Source organism: Bos indicus x Bos taurus, chromosome 27, assembly GCF_003369695.1.
Source record: "Bos indicus x Bos taurus breed Angus x Brahman F1 hybrid chromosome 27, Bos_hybrid_MaternalHap_v2.0, whole genome shotgun sequence".
Classification (NCBI taxonomy): domain Eukaryota; kingdom Metazoa; phylum Chordata; class Mammalia; order Artiodactyla; family Bovidae; genus Bos; species Bos indicus x Bos taurus.
In genome coordinates, this window is record NC_040102.1 from 23356058 (window position 1) to 23376832 (window position 20775).

Genomic DNA, 20775 nt, shown 5'->3' on the forward strand with positions numbered 1-20775 from the left:
AATGCAAATCTGATCATGGGATGCCTTCTTTCTTTATAGTGGTTTACATTGTTTTTTGCTGTTAAGGATTTTTAAAAATTGTCAACACAGTAGTGTAGGGAATTGAAAGTTCTTGCCTTTATTTTTCCAGTTTCCCCTGAATCGAATTCCCCCTTGCTGGCGGCTGTTTTGAGCGTTCTTCCAGCTCCTGGACTTCAGAGGGACATTCCCTTTTCTTTCTTCTTGGGCCAGGTCGGGTCCCCACTTTTCAGGCCCTTCCAGGACCTCTTTCTCATAAGCCCTTTGCTTTGTTAGCAGACTAAACTCTGAGCAGGCAAAGGGCCTGCCCTTGCTTATCTTGGGGTCCCCAGCAGCTCTAAGTAGGTAAAAGCCCTGGAAATAACCGTTAAATAGAGGAGCCCCATGCACTCCCAGGATGCCACTCCTCAGAGCCCAATTCCAGTTTGGGTAAATTAGGAAATCAGTGGTGAAATGAGTGTTTTTATTTTGTTTTTGAAGCAATGGGGTGAAAAAGTTGTGTATGTCAACTAAGACCCAGCTATGAAATCAACACATTTTAAACTAATCAAGAGATTAGTTTAAATTCTCCCATTTGTATTTAACCCTATTTGAAAACAGACTCTGCTTCAAGCTTCCCTGTCCCCTCCCCTACTTTATATATCTCTATCTAAGACATTATATATATTTCACTGACTTATTTTTTTTATTGTGCATCTTCCCCACTAGGAAGTATACTCCAGAAGGGAAGGGATGTGTATCTTTTTTGCTCACTGCTGAATCTCCAGAGCCTAGAACAGTGTTTGGCTCATGGTAAATAAATGCTCTGGATGTATTTAATGAATAGGTTTAGACTGGTGTTTTCTTTACCCAGAGGAAATAGGCAGAAAGCACTGACTAGCCTCAAAGGAAATTTTCATGCAATCTCTATCAGAGTTTTTTTTCTTTTTAATTTTACAGAGATTATAGTCAATTGTAATCTTTTTAAATGAAGCTTCCTTTTATATCAGGGGTCTTCAAATTGCAGTGCACCAGAATCACCCAAGGGCTTGTAAAAAAAAAAAAATGCAGATTCTCAACATCAGAGATTCTAATTCTGCAGTCTGGAGTCTGCTCTACCAGTTCCAGGAGCTGCACTGGGTTGTGGCCCAAGGGCTTTGGTTAGGAAACCTTTAGCTCTGGCTGCACACAGCAGACTGGACACGTGGAGTTACAGCTGTCCCTCTCTACTACAGCGTCAGTTACATTCCTCTGTACCCCTGCGCACCTTAGCAATGAATGATGAATGTCCAAGGGACAGGTTGTCTTCTTCCCATTTTACATGTAATGAAACATTGATTCACCCCTCCCTCCCCACCTCGCCTTGGTTCCCAGGAATTTATGCGGTTCCAGTCATGATGAAAGGCAGGATAACAAGTGAAAAAAAAAAAGAAAAAAGTGTGCAAACCTACCAAGAAAAAGATGAGGGAAAGTGTTCCCAGAGTGGAGCCCAGACCTCCCCAGCAAGTAAATGCCCCCAGGGTCCAGCCTTTGCCTTTGCCCCCAAGACCACTAATGAGAGACTTGTAGGCGCTTCCTTCAGCGGATTTGCCGGCCAGGGGAAAGACATTCCAGCCCGGGGCGGAGGAGGAACGGGGCGGGGCTTGACGGGGGGCAGCGCCAGGGGAGGCCTCGGGCGGTGGCGGGCTAGCTGGGCGGCGCGGGATGAGGGGAGGGGCGGGGCCTGGTAGTGAGGGGGCGGGGCCGGGAGAGTAGGGCGGGGCCTGAGGCCGGCGGGAGACGCTGCTGGAAACCCCGGCGGCGGGGAGGAGGAGACGCGCAGGGTCTAGTTCCTCCCCTCTGGGGTGGGCGCTGCAGGAGGGCGCGGCCTGCCGGCTAGGCGGGAGGCAGAGCGCTCCTGCGGCTAGTACGAGGGCGCAGGGCTCCGGTCCCGGCCATGGCCGAACTTCCCTGCGGCAGGAGCCAGCAGCGCTCCCGGGCTTCTGGCTCAGCTCTCTGAGCGCTCCCCCTTTTCGATCTCGGGCAAACCCCGCGTTCTTTCTGGGGTGGCGAGCAAGGATGCTCTGAGGATCGCTCGGAGGGGCGCGCGCGTCTCGGGTGCCGTCGTGGGTCCCGGCGCCGGAGCCGAGCTGCGTGGGGCTGCCTCGATTTCCCCACCGCGCGCCCGCCGTCCCCTGCCGCACTTGATGTGCAGAGAGAAGCCGGACACCATGATCCTAACACGTAAGCTAGACTTGTGCCTTGCCGTCCGGCCGGCCTCGAGAGCCAGCTGCGGAGGGAACCCGCCGCGGAGGAAATGTCACCCTGCCTTGTCAAGTCGGTGCCTGACGTTCTGTGCTTTGGCAGCGCTTTCCGAGGAGGCTCGGAACCGAGTCGCCCGTGTTTCTTGGAGTGCAGGAGGTGGAGTGTGGGGAAAACCAGGGTCGTCGTCCGGGAGGGAGGTCTTAATCTCGGGTAATGCCGCGGGCTGACGCGCCCCGTGGGCTCTGGGAAGGGCTGCGGGCTGGTGAGGGTGGGGGGTGGGCGACCGTAAATGATGAAGTGAAACCCACAATAACTTCCCGCGCAGGCTGGGGGTGCAGGCCGGGCTGGGGGGCACAGGGCCGGGCCGGGGTCGCAAGACGCGTAGTCCCTCTGCCCAGCCTCACTGGCGGTCTTTCTATTCTTATTCTAAATCCGAGGCGGTGGCCTCTGGCTCCGAGGGGGCGCGGAGCGACCTTCTTTCTACTCTCTTCCCTTTGAGGACCTTTGCAGGGCTCGGCGCTTGCTGTCCTTCACGCTACAAGTCCAAAATCAGCGTTGACTCCTTTGAGAATCTTATTATTTAGGGGTATTTAGACTGCGGTGACCCTTGGAAAAAAATGTTCAACTGCTTAAAAGTGAGCCTACCAAAAAACTTTTAATTTCCAACCGTTTTTGTTCAAATATTTTAAACACTGGAAAATAACTCAGGCTTAGCCAGGAAAGTCTTGCTTTGGTGGCTGCCTGCCCCTGGAGAGTACTGCAGCTGTTTTAGCCAGCCCCAAGGCTTGCATGTGGGGCGCTTGCTGGAAGACTGTGCCTTCACGTGCTGGGGCGTTGGACTGGGTTTCCTAAAATGCCCCACGGGGATGCCCACGCCCTTGGCTCCGGAGGAGGCGCCCGCGCGCCGCGAATCCCGGGGCCGCCAAAAGGAAGGAAGCACAACGGGCGATCTGGCTTTTTCCGTATATCGAGGTGACGGCCTTTTGGACCTCTGCCCCTCCGTGTCCTTGTCCCCACCGCCAGCCTCGCGGACCGAGCCTTTGATCCTTAGGCAGGAGTTACACCTCTGGCCGCGGCAAGTCGACGCCGCCACGTGTAACTTAACAGTCTCCGCGTGCCTTTCCAGCGCGCGGACCCTGGGTGAGGCCGGCAGGGTGGGAATAGTGGTCTGCAGCCTTCTAGCTGAGTGAATCTGAGAAGTGACACCTCGCCGTACCTCCTTCAGCTGCACCAGGGGCGTCATAACTGTGTTTACCGCGCTGGGAGGTGCTGAGGATCAAACGACAAGGGCTGAGCACAGTCTCTGTGATGTTCAGTACCCAGTGTGTGCTAATTAGAGAAGGAGGGAACCCCTGCATGTAGAGTGGAGAAGAAAATATTGCCCAAGCTTGCTTTGCCCCAGTCATTTTACACTCAACTTGGCTAGCAAATGGGTACATTCTTAGGATTCAGAAGCTGCCTTAGTGATGGCCGGTGAGGCGGAGGAATGCAGTCCAGGCACAGCCTCCGTTACCGGAAGATTCGTGAGGGCGGGGTATATGACGCATTTGGATGGGGAAAAAAAAAATCATAGCTCTGAAGAAGGCAGAATACCGAGTCTCAGATTACTTTTTTGTTTTTTTCAAAACTCTATTTGCTGAAGATTTGAAGGAAAATAATAGCCCAGCAGAACTCTGGATGTAAATCTATCAGCAGCTCCAAGAGGTTGACTAATTCAGCATCCATCTGGCCTGCAGGCTGGTCCTCCGCAGAGATAATTTGCGGAGCATAAGTGAGAAATTAATGGAGGGACCTAGTGCCATCTTGGCTTGCAGACTGCAGCAGATGGTCGGAGGGGTGCCCTGTAAGTCAACAGTCCCCCTAATAGAACTGAGTCCTGGGAAATGAGTGTCAAATAGTTAGCAGATGTGCATTCAGACGTTATTTCGAGACGTTTTCTGAGAAAATGTTGGCGATTGTGTGTATTAACTTTTATTGTGGCATGCCAGATTTACAGCGTGGCCCAAACCTGAGTGCATATTTTTTTCATTAGCACTACTGTTCAGCGTTTAAAATGAAGCACAGCGGACTGACTTTCTCTCCCAGCTGGTTTTAAAACTTTGCTTTTGACAAAAACAGATTTTATTTTAATTCATGCCGAGTGACACCTTACACCAAACTGGCTGGAAGCCCAAGACAGAGAATTGACTTGGTTTCCCTCCTCCACAGAATCAGACTAAGTAGCTTCCAACTTCATCTTTCCCTCCAGTGAATGAGAAGTGTCATATCAATGACTTACTTGTGTCTTAACTTACTAATTGTGGACCTTAGGAGAAACACCACCTCTAACTCCTTAAAGACCAAAAAGCTTAAACAGTTACTATGGCTAATTGAAGGCAGTGTTCCAAGTTTTAATACACTGGACTAATCAAAGGATTTTCCTATAGTTCTGGAGCAAAGGTGAGAGATCGGATGCCCCTTTCAAGCCTTTTTATTTTTGTTTATTATTGTTCTGTCTTGTAGTTCAAAAACCGAAGATGGAGCGAAGTTTCTGGGTGTTTTTACATTAAAGGGGAATGCTTGGTTGCTTCTGGAAAATATAGCAGATTAATAGAAAAGCATGTTATGATTAAACAGTTTATCACTGTGAAGTGAAAAATCTGGATAGTAGTTAAACTCTTTCTTGTAAAACTAGTGTGGGGCTTTAAGAGGGTATGGGAGGCCCCGGTGAGATGCCTTCTAATCAGAGGCTTGGTGGGATTCCAAGAGGTGGTTTCAAATACAAAAATAAGTACTTGGGTTTCCCTTGGTGTCCCCATGGAGATTTTAAGCCATGATGCAACGTTCAAATGAAAGTGGTATTTTTATGGCTTCAGTGGGTAAATATGCAATTTGAAAATATTCAGGGGAGGGTGGTTTGGTTCAGATGAATGGGGCATCCAGAGTACAGTGGGTGAAGTGAATTGTACTCTTTTGAAGAGAGCCTTGTGCTGGACAGGATGGTCCAGTATTGTAAACACGCTTTTCTCATGCTTAGCTCCCCTTCCTAGCAACAGGAAGACGGAAATGAGGCCATGCAAAAAAAAAAAAAGACTCTGAAGGTTCTAGACAATACTTGACCCACCCTAGCATTCACTGTGCACAACCAGAGGACTTGCAAAAGTAAAAATAACTTCAGATGTTTCCCCTTCCTCCCTGGACATTGCCAAAGTGCTAAAGACCAAATTCTCTGTGCTTTAGAACATTACAGCGCAAGCAAGCTCGTGGTACAGCTGGCAGAAAGTCTCATCATTGCCAAGCCTATTCTTGAAATTATAAAGCTGGCTTGGGAAGACGAGTGGTTTTCATTTGTAAAGTTGACTTAGTCTAATGCTTACAATGATATGAGTTGGAATCCAGTGGAGGAGAGAGAATTTAATTTCTAAATGGAGTCATTTCTCTGAATGTTCATTTTAGCAAGATTTACCTCTAATATACTTTGGCATTGTGGGGCTGCAGTACAAGGAGTAATCTTCATAGCATGCAGGACATCAAAAATTGTCCTCGCTGTGGTGGGGGTGGGGGGGTGGTGGAAACTGATGCTCAGCCATAAGGTATAAAGGTCCAGCATTGTGTCCTAAAAAGCACAGTGCCAAGTGCCTCTTTTCCATGGCTGTGAAGTTAGGAGGAGAATGCTTTTCTGGAGTGGATTTTCACAGTTGTCTGTGTATCTGATTGTGTGGCCATTGTGTAGAGAGGAATTCCAGAACTTGAGGGTAATTCTTACTCTTTTTAAGGAGGACAGTGCTGTAGGGTTAAAATACGTTTTTATAGGAATAGATGGCTGGAGGGAGTATGATCAGTGGTGTTTTCTTTCCACCTCAAGTTAGTCAGAAATCTAATTAATGTGAAAGGGGTAAGATTCCCAGCTGAGAAAGCCTCTTCCTGCCTGTTTGCGTTTTTCCTTGTGGGATCCTGTGTTATTGTTAAGGATTATCATCATCAATGATAAGTAAGTATAGTTCCGCTGGAACTTCTTTAATTGGGTCTCAACAGTTTTTTTTCACTAGCTATTTCCTCCTTGCCATCGTAATTAACAGTGGGTAGGAATAAAGTATTGTGGTTTTAGCCTATACATATGTATATGTACATGTATATGTATATATAAAAATTTCATAGTTTCTAATAAGCAACAGTCAGCTTTCTCTAGTGTGGATACTTCTTTTTAATTTTTATAAAAAATACATAGACTTTTTTTTAATATATAGACTTTTAACAGAATAGTAGTGACATTATGTATGCGTGCTCAGTCACCGCAGTCATGTCCAACTCTTGGCGACCCTATGAACTGTAGCCCACCAGGCTCCTCTGTCCTCTGGGATTCTCCAGGCAAGAATACTGGAGTGGGTTACCATGCCCTCGTCGAGGGGATCTTCTTGACCCAAGGATTGAACCCATGTCTCCTGCGTTGCAGGCGGACTCTTAACCCACTGAGCCACATTATAGAAGTTAAAATGTATTCTTAAGTTTGCTTTCATTGTCACATGTAATCTTCATGCAACCTCACAAAGTAGATCTAGTTATTTCCATTCCTAAGATGAGGAATCTGAGCCCTGGGAGAGAGTTAAATACCTTTCCTGAGATCACTGTATATGACCAAGCTAGGATTTCAACCAGGTGTCTGTGACTGTAGATCCCGATTGTGGACATACATTTGGCAGGAGTTGATTCGGTTGAGGAAACAATATTTGGTGGCCAAACAGAGCCTTGCAGTTACTCCACAGTTTCTTTGTGCTGGTAGGTAGAGACCTGTAACGTTAGGGTCCCAGGTTGACAAATGAGTGGTTTCTCTGTCCCCTCTCAGGGGCCTCGTGAATGGAGAACTCAAGCCTCTGTCTTTAATATGTGAAGAAGGAGTTTTGGATACCATTTTCTAGTTTCTGTTGACTATACTGAACAGTGCTTACTTCTGTGAAAGCACTCCAAAATAATGTTTCCAAGGGAAAGTTTTCTCCCAGAGGTCATTGGAAACATTTTGAATGGCATTTTGAAAAGGCCTACCTATTAGGAAATAATGTTCTTCGGCACCAAAAGGTAAAAACAGTATTCCTTTGCTGAAGTCAAGCCAACACACACGGTGGGAATCAAGTCTCTCAGTCCTTCATTCTTGTTTTTTATGCTGCTACTGGAGTGAGTTTCACAGTGGAAAGTATGCTCCTTTTCCATCCACACGTTCTACCTCGACCGGGTGGCCTCCTCATGTCTTCCCCTTTCTGCCCCCAGGAGGAAAATCAAAAGCTAGCTGAAGGCTGAGGTCAGTGCGTAGAGTCCTCAGATGCCTTTGACGCCTCCCATCCACATTTTGTTCTCTCCCCTGCCCCACCTCTGAGTGTCCTGTGGAGAGGGCTAGAGGCTGCTTCCTGCAGCTCGACAGAAAGGCGCCTTCCTCCTCCTTGCAAGAGTCTCCAGAGGATGTCTGAGGGACAAAAGTTTTCCACACCCTGAGTTCATAGCATTTCCCAGGTTGCAGCACTTAGGAGGCCGGAGAGGAAGGGACCTGAGAGGTGAAATGGCCTGTGGCCCATGCACTCCCGCCCTGCCTTGCCTTTTGTCTCACTCAGATAACCGAGGAGATAGAGGATGCCGAAATTCTGCAGTCATTTTCACCATCAAGGACATCTCTTTACAACTCTGTTTTTCAAACTGTGTGACACCAAAAAGGGATCTTGTATGATGCTTATGCATTTGTAAAAGTCTTTCCAGGGGAAATTCCAGATCTATGCAAAGGCAGCCTGGAAAAACATTGCCTCTTCCCTACTGAGGGGCAGCTGAGTTGCCTGGAAGTTCAAGGACTAGTCCAAGGTCATATGTGAGTTGAATGGAACTGGAGACCTCTTCCTGTCCTCGTGTGTAAATAAAACAGGGAAGCAACAAAATGAGGATTTTAATGTGTTTGTAGGAAAAGCGTATATTATAAAACCATTAATGTCCTAAACTAAACAAAAATACTTGGGTCAAATTTTGACCAGTGGATTGTGTGTGTTTGTGGGGGCGGGGGCTGAATGTCATAAGCAGTTTTGATGAAAATAATTCTTTTGCTCACCTAGGAGACAATAATACTTCTATTTCTTACACCTTCTACTCAAGAGTCAGAAAGTCTAATTGAACCCAGGCATGTCTTGGAGGTTCTGCAGGTTTGGTTCCAGGCCACAGAATAAAGCAAGTCATACAGATTTTTTGCTTTCCTTGCACGTATAAAAGTTACATTTACCTTATACTGTCATCTATTAAGTGATTTTTTAAAAGGCTGTTGAAAAGTGGCCCAATAATAGACTTGCTTGACAGAGTTGCCACAAACCTTCCATTTGTAACAACTGCAGTATCCGTGAGGTACAGTAAAGGCAAGGTCTGTCTGTAGTGTTTCCTGTTTGAGGTTAGACATAGGAGTGGCTAAAGTCTGCTTGTATTAGCCAGTATCTGGCATGTTGTTAATTTCATTGGTCTTTGATAAGGCAACTTGATGTTTCGTTCAATTCTAGATTTCCTTTTTTTCTCTGTCAGGATGGACTGCAATATGAGTGAATATTTCTGTACCATCCCTCACTATTCCCTTTATTTCTAACTTGAAGTTTTGTAGCACTACAGTTTGCACAGTATTTTATCTTTCCTGAGCTGTGACGCTGTAGAACTTAGGGCAAAAGCCACGGACTGGGGAGAGGTGCTTAGTGTTATAGAATAGGCTTTGCAGACATATGTGAAAGACTTGCTGACATGTCAGTCTTGAATGGTGGAGATAGGGAAGTAGGTGCTATTTTAGGTTTGTAACCAGGTATTTTTGCCTTGAAAAAGTAAGTTTAAAAGGAAGCAAAGTATATAATTTTAAACCATCTTCTTCATTTAGCAAAAAAAAAAAAAAAATGAGACTCAGAAAAACAAGGACCCTTAAAGTTGGTTTAAGATGGCTTCCTCTCTTGAAATCATTTTCCTAATCTATCCAGTTATCATCTAAGAAACTACTTCAAATCTTTTTTCTTAGCAACAGGTGGTTTGAAAGGCATAAATATTTGGTGCAGAATACTGGAAGAGAGAGAGAGTGTGTGTGTGTAGATGGAGGTGGGTTTTGTTCCACCTCAGATTGCAGTGAAGTAGAAAGATGTGATGATGCAATATCCATTTCCTTAACAGTTTATTTTCATTTAAGTTTGATTTTTGTGTGTGTGCTGGGTAGTAAGTGCCAGTTTCTGATTCACTGGGAGATGATTTCTGTTCCTGGAAACAGTTGGATCAGCTCAAGCCTGGAGTGATAGCACCCAGTCCTGCCTGAGCTTAAATGGATCCAGAGCTGTTTGCCTTTGCACGGAAAGGGCATATATTTTTTGATGTGAGCTATGTGCTTTTTTCCTGGTTTGTGTGTTAAAAATAGTGTTTTGCAAACACTTGAACTCAGTGATCCCCAAAGGAAACTTGAATTGATTTAATTTCTACAATGCTGGAGTGTGGACTCCTGTGCAGACTATCAGGTGTGGGCTTGCCTTATGTGTCCCTTCTTTAAAGCAGAGCCATTTATTAAGTTGTCATCACATCATTAGGGAAAATGGGTCCTGCCCCCCTCCCTTTATATTATTTCTAGGAATGTTCTTTACTAGAAAGCAATGTATCTGCCTCTGAATCTCAAGTAGGAGGAAAAAAAAAAAACTTAAAAGAGAACTCCCTCAAAACTCCCAGTTCTTACTTGTATTGAAAACAGTCTAGTGATTTCAAAGTGAGGGTAATCTTTGTGGGCAAGACTGCCACGTGCAGAAAGTTCTCTAACCAGGAGTGAGGGCTGGTCGGGTGAGGGGGGGTGGGGGTGCCCTCTGGGACCGTAAGCAAATTATTGTTGGCTAAACTTTGGACCAGCTTCCTCATTTGTAAAGAGGAAAAAATGGACAAGTTCCAAGAGTCTTCCCAGCCCCCAGTTCACTGATTGAGTTGATGTCAAGATGGTGCTGTTAACTGAAACACAAATGTACAAGATCAATAAGCAAAGTAAAACTTTGGGTTTTTTTTTTTTAAACTCAAGAGTTTTCTATGCATTGGAGTGTTTTCTTCCTGTAAAGACTAATTTTAGTTTGAGGGCTGGAGACATGGATATGCAAAAATGCCTTTGAGTTCTTGTAATATGATCATAGGCTTCAGGGAACAAATCTAGAAACTCATCTATTAAGAAGCAAATTAGAGGGAATTGCCTGGTGATCCAGTAGTTAGGATGCCATTCTTTCAGTGCAGGGGTGCATATGTTCGATCCCTGGTCAGGAAGTAGGAGCCTGCAAGTCACAAGGCATGGCTCCCCCCCCCCCCGCCCCCCCAAAAAAGGAAACAAATTAGATATTTTAGCAATAAGCCAGTCAATTTTGTACATTTGATCAGTTTTTTGAGACATACAGAATGTCTCCATGTAATTGATGATAAATCTGGAAAATTAACAGATGGAACCTAGTCTGAGGGTATGGGCATAAAGGAATTCTTAGAATCAGAAACTTAAGGAATCTGCACAGCCTGTGGCAATCTCAGATTTTACAGATGAGGAAACCAGTCCAGAAGGATTGTGTTCTTAAGGCTACTTAGCTAAGCAATGGATTCTTTCCTGGACCTGTTTCCCTGACCTGTTACAGGTCATACTTTGCCCCCTTTCTGTGGCGGATTATTAGTAGGAACTTGGGACACTCAGATGCAAAGCTCTTCTGTATCTGAGGAAATCATGTTGGTTGCTCATTGGGTAACCAGGCTAAGGAGATGCTTGTATCTGCTCTTAGGCATAACCTACTTTTCACTGCATACCTCCCCTTCCTCTGTTGTGTGTTACAGTAAATCGAGTCTGCTTACCGTACCTTCACACACACCTGTGCTTTGCCAGCTCTCCACTTAGCTTATTCTCTTTTATTCCCAGTCTCCTGTCCTGCAATCCAGCCTTCTATAAAAGATCATAATCCCTACTTATAAATAAAAGCTGAGCATTGAAATGAATGCCCAGTAGCCCCCTCCCTCCCTCCCCCGCCTTCCTCTGAATTCATAGCCTCCTCTGTACTATACAGAGATTAGTTTACTTTTCTTCCTTCCTTCCTTCGTTTTTCTTTCTTTCTTTTCCTCTTTCCTTCTCTTTAAGAAAAAGCTGTGTGAGAACAGTGTATTTCAAACAGGTTGGTTTTTTTTTTTTTTTTGGAGGTAACAAATAACTTTTTTTTTTTTTTTTTTCCATTAAAAAAATGTAAGACTGCATTACTTATTGTAAGTGTTATTTGGGGAAACTTGTTTCAGTTTTATATATGCTTATATACACACATGTTTGTGTACATGAATGCGTGCATAGGTACACATATGCATGTGTGTGGGGGGCCAATGTAAAATATATTTCTCACGGTGGCTCCTGATCTGAAAAAATTAAGACCACTTTACTAGAAGAAAATCACATTGCAGTTTATTTATTTATATGGTATTTATTGAGTAACTAGTATGTATCCCACACTGTTGGTGGTGCTTGGGATATATCAAAGAGTAAAACAGGCAAAGAAACTGGCCTTCGGCGAGTTTACAGAGGGCAGAGACAACATAAACATAATAAATGTTTTGGGAGAAGAAAAGATGAAGCAGAAGAGGGAGCATGGGGTGGGTGAGAAGAAGCCTGTGAGGGTGGGTCAGTTAGCCCGGGGGCCTTGGGGTAACAGGCTGGAGGAAGGCTCGAGGGCACGGCGGCCGCCGTCAGAAGTCTGGCTCTCATCCATGAAACGAGGACTCTTGGGGGCTGCCTGGACAGAGTCCCTTGGGACTAAAATACATGGATCTCAGAAGAGCCCTTCAGAAGCCAGCTCATTCATAAGAGAATCAGCTGAGTATCCTCAATGGTGAATTACCTTTCCCTTTGGCTTCCTGCTTCAGGGCAGCGACCTGTGTCTTTGATTGTCCCTGAACACAGCAGGCAGCACAGACCCTGGATGTGCAATAAATAAATATTGAGCTGAACAGGGAAGTGAAGGGTGATTCGCTGCACGTAAATGTGTGGCTGTGCTAGAATATATCTAAAGGTGGATTTGGGTCAGCTACTGGAAGGCCAGATGGCCCAGGAACTGAATTATATTGACTGGTCTTGCAGAAGCTTCCTCTCTGGTCTCTTTGAGAAGAGGCACAGCAGATGTTTAGAATTTTTTTTTTTAGGCACCTGAGGGTAGGAATGTTGCTAGTGGCTAGTCATAATCTTTGCTGTGATTAGATAACAGAAGAGTTTAATAACTATTAGCATATACATTGGCCTATCTGACTTAGCCCAACTAGAAATTCACTTTACATAGGTAATTCCCAGTAGCCAGTCTTTTGGCAGCATGTGTGTGCGTGTGCTAAACATTTATTTTTGTTAATTGCAAAGAGATAGGGGTTTAAGTCGTAGTTCTCAGTCAAATGTCAATGGATTCTTAGCCTTCAAACAAATGTAAATGTGCTTCCAATGTGGAAATAGTAGTCTCTCGGGATAAATGAATGAATTAAGAAGCTTCTAGTAGGTATACTCACTGTCCAGGGAAGGAGAGGGAGAGGGGTTGATGGGGTACAGAGGGAGAATTTATCTGCAGCAAGAGAGATAGGAGATGAAGAGCCTGTGCATCCTGGGACCCGAAAGGAGTTCAGGAAGACTAGAGTGGAGCTTGCATTTGGAGGCCTTCCGTGAGCAGAATGGCTGGGCAGAGGGTGAGTTAAGATGGCTGTGGGGTCTGCTGAGGAGTCATGTCTGAAAGGCAGTGGCAGTCATCTAGGAATTCTGAGCAGAGGAGTGACATGACATGACATGACATAAATCATGTATTTCCTACAGACCAATCCAGGGCTCACCTGCCCTTTGGACTAGGAGAGAGTTCATGAGGGTAAGGACGAGCAAGGGTTATCAGAGTTCTGTGGGAAGGATGCTAGGATACCTTGGGAAGAAAGAGTCTGGGATAAAGGAATATGAAGAAATGCTACCTGGTTCAGTGGTCCCCGATCCTGACTACCTTTACATTTACTTAGGAGCTTCTTTCAGAGAAGACAATGGCACCCCACTCCAGTACCCTAGCCTGGAAAATCCCATGGATGGAGGAGCTTGGCGGGCTACAGTCCATGGGGTCACTAAGAGTCTGACACTGAGCAACTTCACTTTCACTTTTCACTTTCATGCACTGGAGAAGGAAATGGCATCCCACTCCAGTGTTCTTGCCTGGAGAATCCCAGGGACGGGGGAACCTGGTGGGCTGCTGTCTATGGGGTCGCACAGAGTCCGACACGACTGAAGCGACTTAGCAGCAGGAGCTTCTTTAAAAAGATGTTGTCGGATCCTCTCTAGGTGGAGAAAATGAGAACACTTGGGAGTCGTGGGTAGGGGGTAGGGGCGGGTTAGAAGACTCCCCCAGGTCATGCCGCCAGGACCCGGGCTCAGAGCCTCCGAGGTCAAGTGTCTGAGGCTGTGGTTTGCTCCTCTGCCCCTGAGAAACCCACCTGCCAGGGAAGGTGGGCCTGTTGGTGCCCAGCTGTATGGCAGTCCTGTAAAGTGGGTGCCCTGAATGGAGGCAGGAGAACTGATCCTTTGAAGTAATTCTTCCTTCCATTTGAAGGAATGTTTGTGACCGGGGTTAGGAATCATGGTTTAGATCAGAAAGCAGCGCCTGCCTTCACACAGCCACGTGCTTCTCCGCGGCTGGTAAAGCACCCGCGTTTCTATGGATCTGTGCCCGCAAGTCTGCCCGCGTAGGGGAATCCACGGAATCCGGAACGTGCTTGAATTTTCTTACATTCCTCCCGATTCCTTAGAATTGTATTTAAGAGATGCATTCCGTGGAGTATTTGCCTTGAGGCCTGATTTTGGAAGCACAGGGCAAATCACAAAGAAGCCAGGAAGCTCGATGAGAGTTTCCACCTTGAAGTCAGAGCAGAGGGGAGGTGGAAGTACTCACATCCTGCTCAGACCCGATCGTTGCTCAACCACTGAGATGGCGAGTTCCGCGGAACGATGACGGAGTTGGGGAATTTCTAACTTACTGTTGAGGGGTGAGGGGAAGCTAGGGTCACCCCATCATGCCAGGAAGTGTGCAGATACGGCCTCATGGTTCCCAGTAAGACACCAAAGGTTCTCCCGAACCTCGTTCATCTAACACAAGTCATTACTGAAGCTGGTTCCAATAAAAATTTCCTATTTCCTCCTTCACACGTTTGTCTGTTGTTGGCTTAGAGAAAACCCAGATCTAAATGTATCATTGTATTTCCACTGCATTTTCAGTTTCTGATGGCACTTGTGCCTGGTGGGGAATTAAAAAAAATTGTCCCGAGAGCCTGTTCAATTCAGTTCAGTCGCTCAGTCGTGTCCAACTCTTTGCCACCCCATGAATCGCAGCACGCCAGGCCTCCCTGTCCATCACCAACTCCCAGAGTTCACTCAGACTCATGTCCATCGAGTCAGTGATGCCATCCAGCCATCTCATCCTTTGTCGTCCCCTCCTCCTCCTGCCCCCAATCCCTCCCAGCATCAGAGTCTTTCCCAAGGAGTCAGCTCTTCGCCTGACAGTAGTAATGCTGCATTCACATGGTTTGGCTTAATATTGTTAACGTTGTTCATTGATTTTTTTTTTTTTTTCCAGGGAAATTGGGGTTGCTTATTTCTGCAAGTCTTTGCTCTCTGTCACACTATGGCAATTGAATGGCAAGAAGTGGTTGTTTCTCCACTTGTTCCCTCATCTTCATATCTTAGGGATATTCCCAACTCACGTGTTAGGATCAATATGAGGAGTCAGAGAATTCATACACCTTTGAAGTGCTTAAACTAGGCCTTGTACATAGTGAGTGCTCAATAAAAGTTAACCATTGATGGAATTGTTGGGAGGCATCTGGGAAGACTGCCTATAGGAGGTGACACTTGGCTGAAGCCTTGAAGGATGAGTAAAATTTGATAATGAGAAAATGGGAGAGTATTTTCCACCAGGGATGTGTTGGGGGGTGAAGAAGGATCATGTTTACTCTGGCTGGGGTATGGAGCAGGAACAGGGAGCTGAACAGTTCCATGCCACGTGGAGAACCTTAAAAACCCCGGGGAGATGTCTAGACTTGTTTTCTAAGCAGTGGAGCAGGAGCTCCAGGGAAGTTTGTGCAGGAGACACAAGATCAAAAATGTAATGGAGGAAGTTTGATGAGGCAAGGTTGGTGGCAGGAGTCTCAGGAAAGAGAACAGGAGACCTGGAGTTTCAGTTAGGGTAAGAGTGGAAGTCGTGGCCTGGATCAGAAGGGAACTAGAAAGGGTAAATCCCTACCTGACCTGGTAGGAGACATGGGTTCTTTTCATATTAAATAAAATGGATCTTAGACTGTTACCATTTTCTCTTGGTAACTACAAAGGGGTGAGAGTGAAGTCAGTAACTATCCCATTTATTAAAAAGTCAATGACAGCTTTTTACAGTTTTTCTAATTCTGATTTCTATAGAAGCAACAGGTTCTCATTTATTATGCATCCTAAACTTTCATGAGTGGACACTGTTAAATGTAAACTAAATAGAGGCGTGTCTGTTTCCCATGGTTTGATATCTAAAAGAAAGACATTCTCATCTATATTAGGGAAAGGAAAAGGCAGGTAAAATTACTGATCTCTGTAGTTCTTGAAAGTGCTGCTTTTTAGCCATTGTAAGCCTTCCATTAAATTATCTGCACAAGATGCAAATCTTGGCTTAGTCACATCGTTTCTTTCTAACCAACTGCCCCCAAGAAGAGTGGGTATGTGAACAGATTTTTAGATCAATTTTTGGTCATTTGGGGACATTTCTTTTTCTTAGTGGTGGGAAATGAATAAGAGTAACGACATCAGTAGGCATTTATGTATTCCTGAAGTGGCTTTACAGATGCTGACTGCAGCCATGAAATTAAAAGATGCTTATTCCTTGGAAGGAAAGTTATGACCAACCTAGATAGCATATTCAAAAGCAGAGACATTACTTTACCAACAAAGGTTCGTCTAGTCAAGGCTATGGTTTTTCCTGTGGTCATGTATGGATATGAGAGTTAGACTGTGAAGAAGGCTGAGCGCCGAAAAATTGATGCTTTTGAACTGTGGTGTTGGAGAAGACTCTTGAGAGTCCCTTGGACTGCAAGGAGATCCAACCAGTCCATTCTGAAGGAGATCAGCCCTGGGATTTCTTTGGAAGGAATGATGCTAAAGCTGAAACTCCAGTACTTTGGCCACCTCATGCGAAGAGTTGACTCACTGGAGAAGACTCTGATGCTGGGAGGGATTGGGGGCAAAAGGAGAAGGGGATGACAGAGGATGAGATGGCTGGATGGCATCACTGACTCGATGGACGTGAGTCTAGGTGAACTCCGGGAGTTGGTGATGGACAGGGAGGCCTGGCGTGCTGCGATAAATGGGGTCGCAAAGTGTCAGACACGACTGAGCTACTGATCTGATCTGATCTGGTCTGAAGTGGCTTTAAATGAATAGGCTCAGACAGTAAAATATCTGTCTGCAATGCAGGAGACCTGTGTTCAGTCCCTGGGTTAGGAAGATTCCTTGGAGGAGGGATGGCAACCCACCCCAGTATTCTTGCCTGCAGAATCCCCATGGACAGAGGAGCCTGGTAGGCTACAGTCCATAGGGTCACAAAGAGTCGGACACGACTAAGCGACCAAGCACAGCACATATGTGAAAACACTTTGTGATTTGTTAGGTATTATATAAATAAATTTAAACATTCTTTAGAAAAAATAATGCCATACATCTTTCATGCCTCTTGTCATGAAGCCATTTTAATAAGAAATCAGGAACATGTTCTAAATAAGTGGTGATGCTGGCTGGAGAATTGTGTCCAGTTAAGGCTTGTGTGTGTGTTCTGATCTGATAGCATGTCTGAATATAGTCCAGAAAAAGTAGATGTTGAGAATTTGTGGCTATTCACCACTTATTAAGTAAAATAGGTAGAAAGCAAATACTTTTTAACAATCTATTGTTTGACATCTAACAATCTGTTGAATGGAAATAACCTCTAGAGAGTAGAAGAAGCAAGATACTTAAAATATTTTTAAAAAACAAACGTTTAGCTTCTTTTCTCTCCATGTCTATCTTTGTGCCATGGCCATGGGGGTAGAGGGAAAGTAGTTTCCACATCTCTTAAAATAAAATGTTGAACTTTTATATGTTTTTCCAGCAATACAGTTTTCTGGGAAATGTTTATTTTATGATTTTATTTAAAGATTCTTTAATTCCTTACTGAATGAGGTATGGATATAAATACAAGAATAACTGTTAAGTGTAGATAATTCTCACTGGACAATTTGATACATTGTTTGATTCAGTATGGAGATTGAGATTCTTCAATGTCAATAGAGTGACACGTTCCAGCCACTCTGTCCTTCAAAACCCCAAGTTCAGTCCTGAATCTTGTGTTTATGATGCTACTTTCATCGCCACTCTGAAAAGATTCATCAGAATAATAAACCTTGCCCTGTCTTTTATTGCTTCTCTGCTGCCATAAGTGGTTTTGTTTGGGTATTAACTAACTTATCAAAAGATAGTAGCAGGCTTTTTTCTTTGGCATGTTCATTCAGTAAGGCCATCCTTACTTGTTTTAATGAATTTGAGTGTTCTCAATTCTCTTTTCTCTAAAGACTCAAAGAACTCATGAAATAATAAGTTAAAACCTATTCTCTAAAACAATAAAGTTACTGCACAAAAGTGAGATATATATTACAGTGAGACATATATATATTTCTCTCTGATGGCTTATCCGCCTCCTATCTGGCTCAGAGGATTAAAGTGTGATGAACATTTGAATGTGGAGTAAATTAAGCAATACTGAGACATTTACAAATGAGTGAATAGCCTTACACGCTAAGTACTCTGCGGATCTGAGGAAGGTGGGAAGAAGGGTTGAAAGAATATTTTTTGTGCAAACTGAGAAACTAATGACTGTGCCCCGAACTCCTCTGTGAGTCAGTTTTAATGGGGTCGTAACCGCACAATTGCACTCATCTCACACGCTAGTAAAGTAATGCTCAAAATTCTCCAGGCCAGGCTTCAGCACTATGTGAACTGTGAACTTCCTCATGTTCAAGCTGGTTTTAGAAAAGGCAGAGGAACCAGACATCAAATTGCCAACATCCGCTGGATCATAGAAAAAGCAAGAGAGTTCCAGAAAAACATCTATTTCTGCTTTATTGACTATGCCAAAGCCTTTGACTGTGTGGAACACAAGAAACTGTGGACAATTCTGAAAGAGATGGGAATACCAGACCACCTGATCTGCCCCTTGAGAAATTTGTATGCAGGTCAGGAAGCAGCAGTTAGAACTGGACATGGAACAACAGACTGGTTCCAAGTAGGAAAAGGAGTTCGTCAAGGCTGTATATTGTCACCCTGTTTATTTAACTTATATGCAGAGTACATCATGAGAAACGCTGGACTGGAAGAAACACAAACTTGAATCAAGATTGCCGGGAGAAATATCAATAACCTCAGATATGCAGATGGCACCACCCTTATGGCAGAAAGTGAAGAGGAACTCAAAAGCCTCTTGATGAAAGTGAAAGAGGAGAGTGAAAAAGTTGGCTTAAAGCTCAACATTCAGAAAACGAAGATCATGGCATCCGGTCCCATCACTTCATGGGAAATAGATGGGGAAACAGTGGAAACAGTGACAGACTTTATTTTTGGGGGCTCCAAAATCACTGCAGATGGTGACTGCAGCCATGACGCTTACTCCTTGGAAGGAAAGTTATGACGAACCTAGATAGCATGTTCAAAAGCAGAGACATTACTTTGCCAACAAAGGTTCGTCTAGTCAAGGCTATGGTTTTTCCTGTGGTCATGTATGGATATGAGAGTTGGACTGTGAAGAAGGCTGAGCTCCGGAAAATTGATGCTTTTGAACTGTGGTGTTGGAGAAGACTCTTGAGAATCCCTTGGACTGCAAGGAGATCCAACCAGTCCATTCTGAAGGAGATCAGCCCTGGGGTTTCTTTGGAGGGAATGATGCTAAACCTGAAACTCCATTGGAAAAGACTCTGATGCTGGGAGGGATTAGGGGCAGGAGGAGAAGGGGACGACAGAGGATGAGATGGCTGGATGGCATCACTGACTGGATGGACGTGAGTCTGAGTGAACTCCGGGAGTTGGTGATGGACAGGGAGGCCTGGCGTGCTGTGATTCATGGGGTCACAAAGAGTCGGACACGACTGAGTGACTGATCTGATCTGATCTGAAGCAGGGCTTGAATGAATTTGAACACCACGTCAGTTGCTCTTGGCTGTACTGTTTATCCGTACTGTCTATAAGATATTAACCGCGGGGTGCCAGAAGCTGTTTCGGGTGTTTCAGCCTGCCATGACTGTGGGGTTCATTGGCTTAGTGCCCTCCAGCGCCTCTGTGCCGCCTGATAGACCCAAAGAGGCACCTTCACAGCACACAGGCCGCTGCACGCATCCCATCGGGTCAAGCCAGTTCTCTTCCAAGGTGTCAGATGTACTTGGTGGCCTTCTATTGATGTGAAAAGTAAACCCAGTTAAGCCACCCAGACCTAAAATCAATTGTTTAATCCTCTTTCAACTGTTCTCATGATGCCCTGTTTTTGTAATTCTTTGTAACCAGAGCACAGAAGCAGCGCAGAGGGACTTACTGCTGAGACTCCATTTTTGTTTCTTAAAGGAAAGATGGATAATTATATGTATCTTTTAAAGTCCAAAAAGATGCAAAAAATTTAAACCATTTGAATAAGTGGGTTTTGTTTTTTGCTTATCCCTTCTCCAAAAGGGAATTATGTAGCTAAACCAGAGTTTATTAAGGAAGAAGAAGCAGAGTTACACATGGCTAACATGCTTGTTTGTCCTCTCTTCTCTTCTAGAAATCGAAGCCAAAGAAGCTTGTGATTGGCTCCGAGCCGCAGGATTCCCCCAGTATGCCCAGCTTTATGAAGGTAAGCTGGAAGCGCCTTTCTTTTTTTTTTTTTAATTTTCATTTATTTACTTTTGACTACGCTAGGTCTTCGTTGCTGCTCACAGGCTTTCTCTAGTTGCAACCAGCGGGGGCCACTTCCTAGCTGCGGAGCGCAGGCGTCTCACTGTGGTGGCTTCTCTTGTTGCAGAGCATGAGCTCTAGAGCACAGGCTCAACGGCTGTGGCGCACGGGCTCGGCTGCTCAGCCACATGTGGGATCTTCCTGGGCCAGGAGTCAAACCCGTGTCCCCTGCGTCGGCAGGTGGATTCCAAACTCCTGGACCACCAGAGAAGTCCCATGCCATTCCTTTATAATGGCCATAAGCGTATCCTTGGTATATGATTATTATTGATCTGCAAGTTATTTTCAGATATTTTATTATTTACTTGAATATTTCATGAAGGAAAAAATATAGCAAGCACCTAAAACCACCACCACCGAAAAAAGCCAGGACCTTGATAGCAGCAGACCTACCAGTCTCCTGTCACTCTGCCGCCCCCTGGCCAAAGTAACCATCATGGAATCACACACACACACACACACACACACACACACCTGCTGCTGCTACTGCTGTCACTTCAGTCGTGTCCCACTCTGTGCGACCCCATAGACGG

The 20775-nt window shown here is 45.0% G+C and overlaps 1 protein-coding gene across 7 annotated transcripts in view; it reads left to right on the plus strand.

The window, feature by feature from the left end:
* DLC1 (DLC1 Rho GTPase activating protein) overlaps nt 1-20775 on the plus strand; it is a 521689-nt gene that overhangs the window by 472399 nt on the left and 28515 nt on the right. For 4 of the 7 annotated variants that reach the window (XM_027530242.1, XM_027530241.1, XM_027530240.1 and 1 more), the window contains one exon: nt 20070-20141. In XM_027530242.1, the coding sequence (XP_027386043.1) occupies nt 20070-20141 (72 nt within the window). Of the gene's footprint in view, nt 1-1775; nt 2452-20069; nt 20142-20775 lie in introns of those variants that run through there. The other 3 variants (XM_027530246.1, XM_027530243.1, XM_027530244.1) reach the window with 3 other exon arrangements.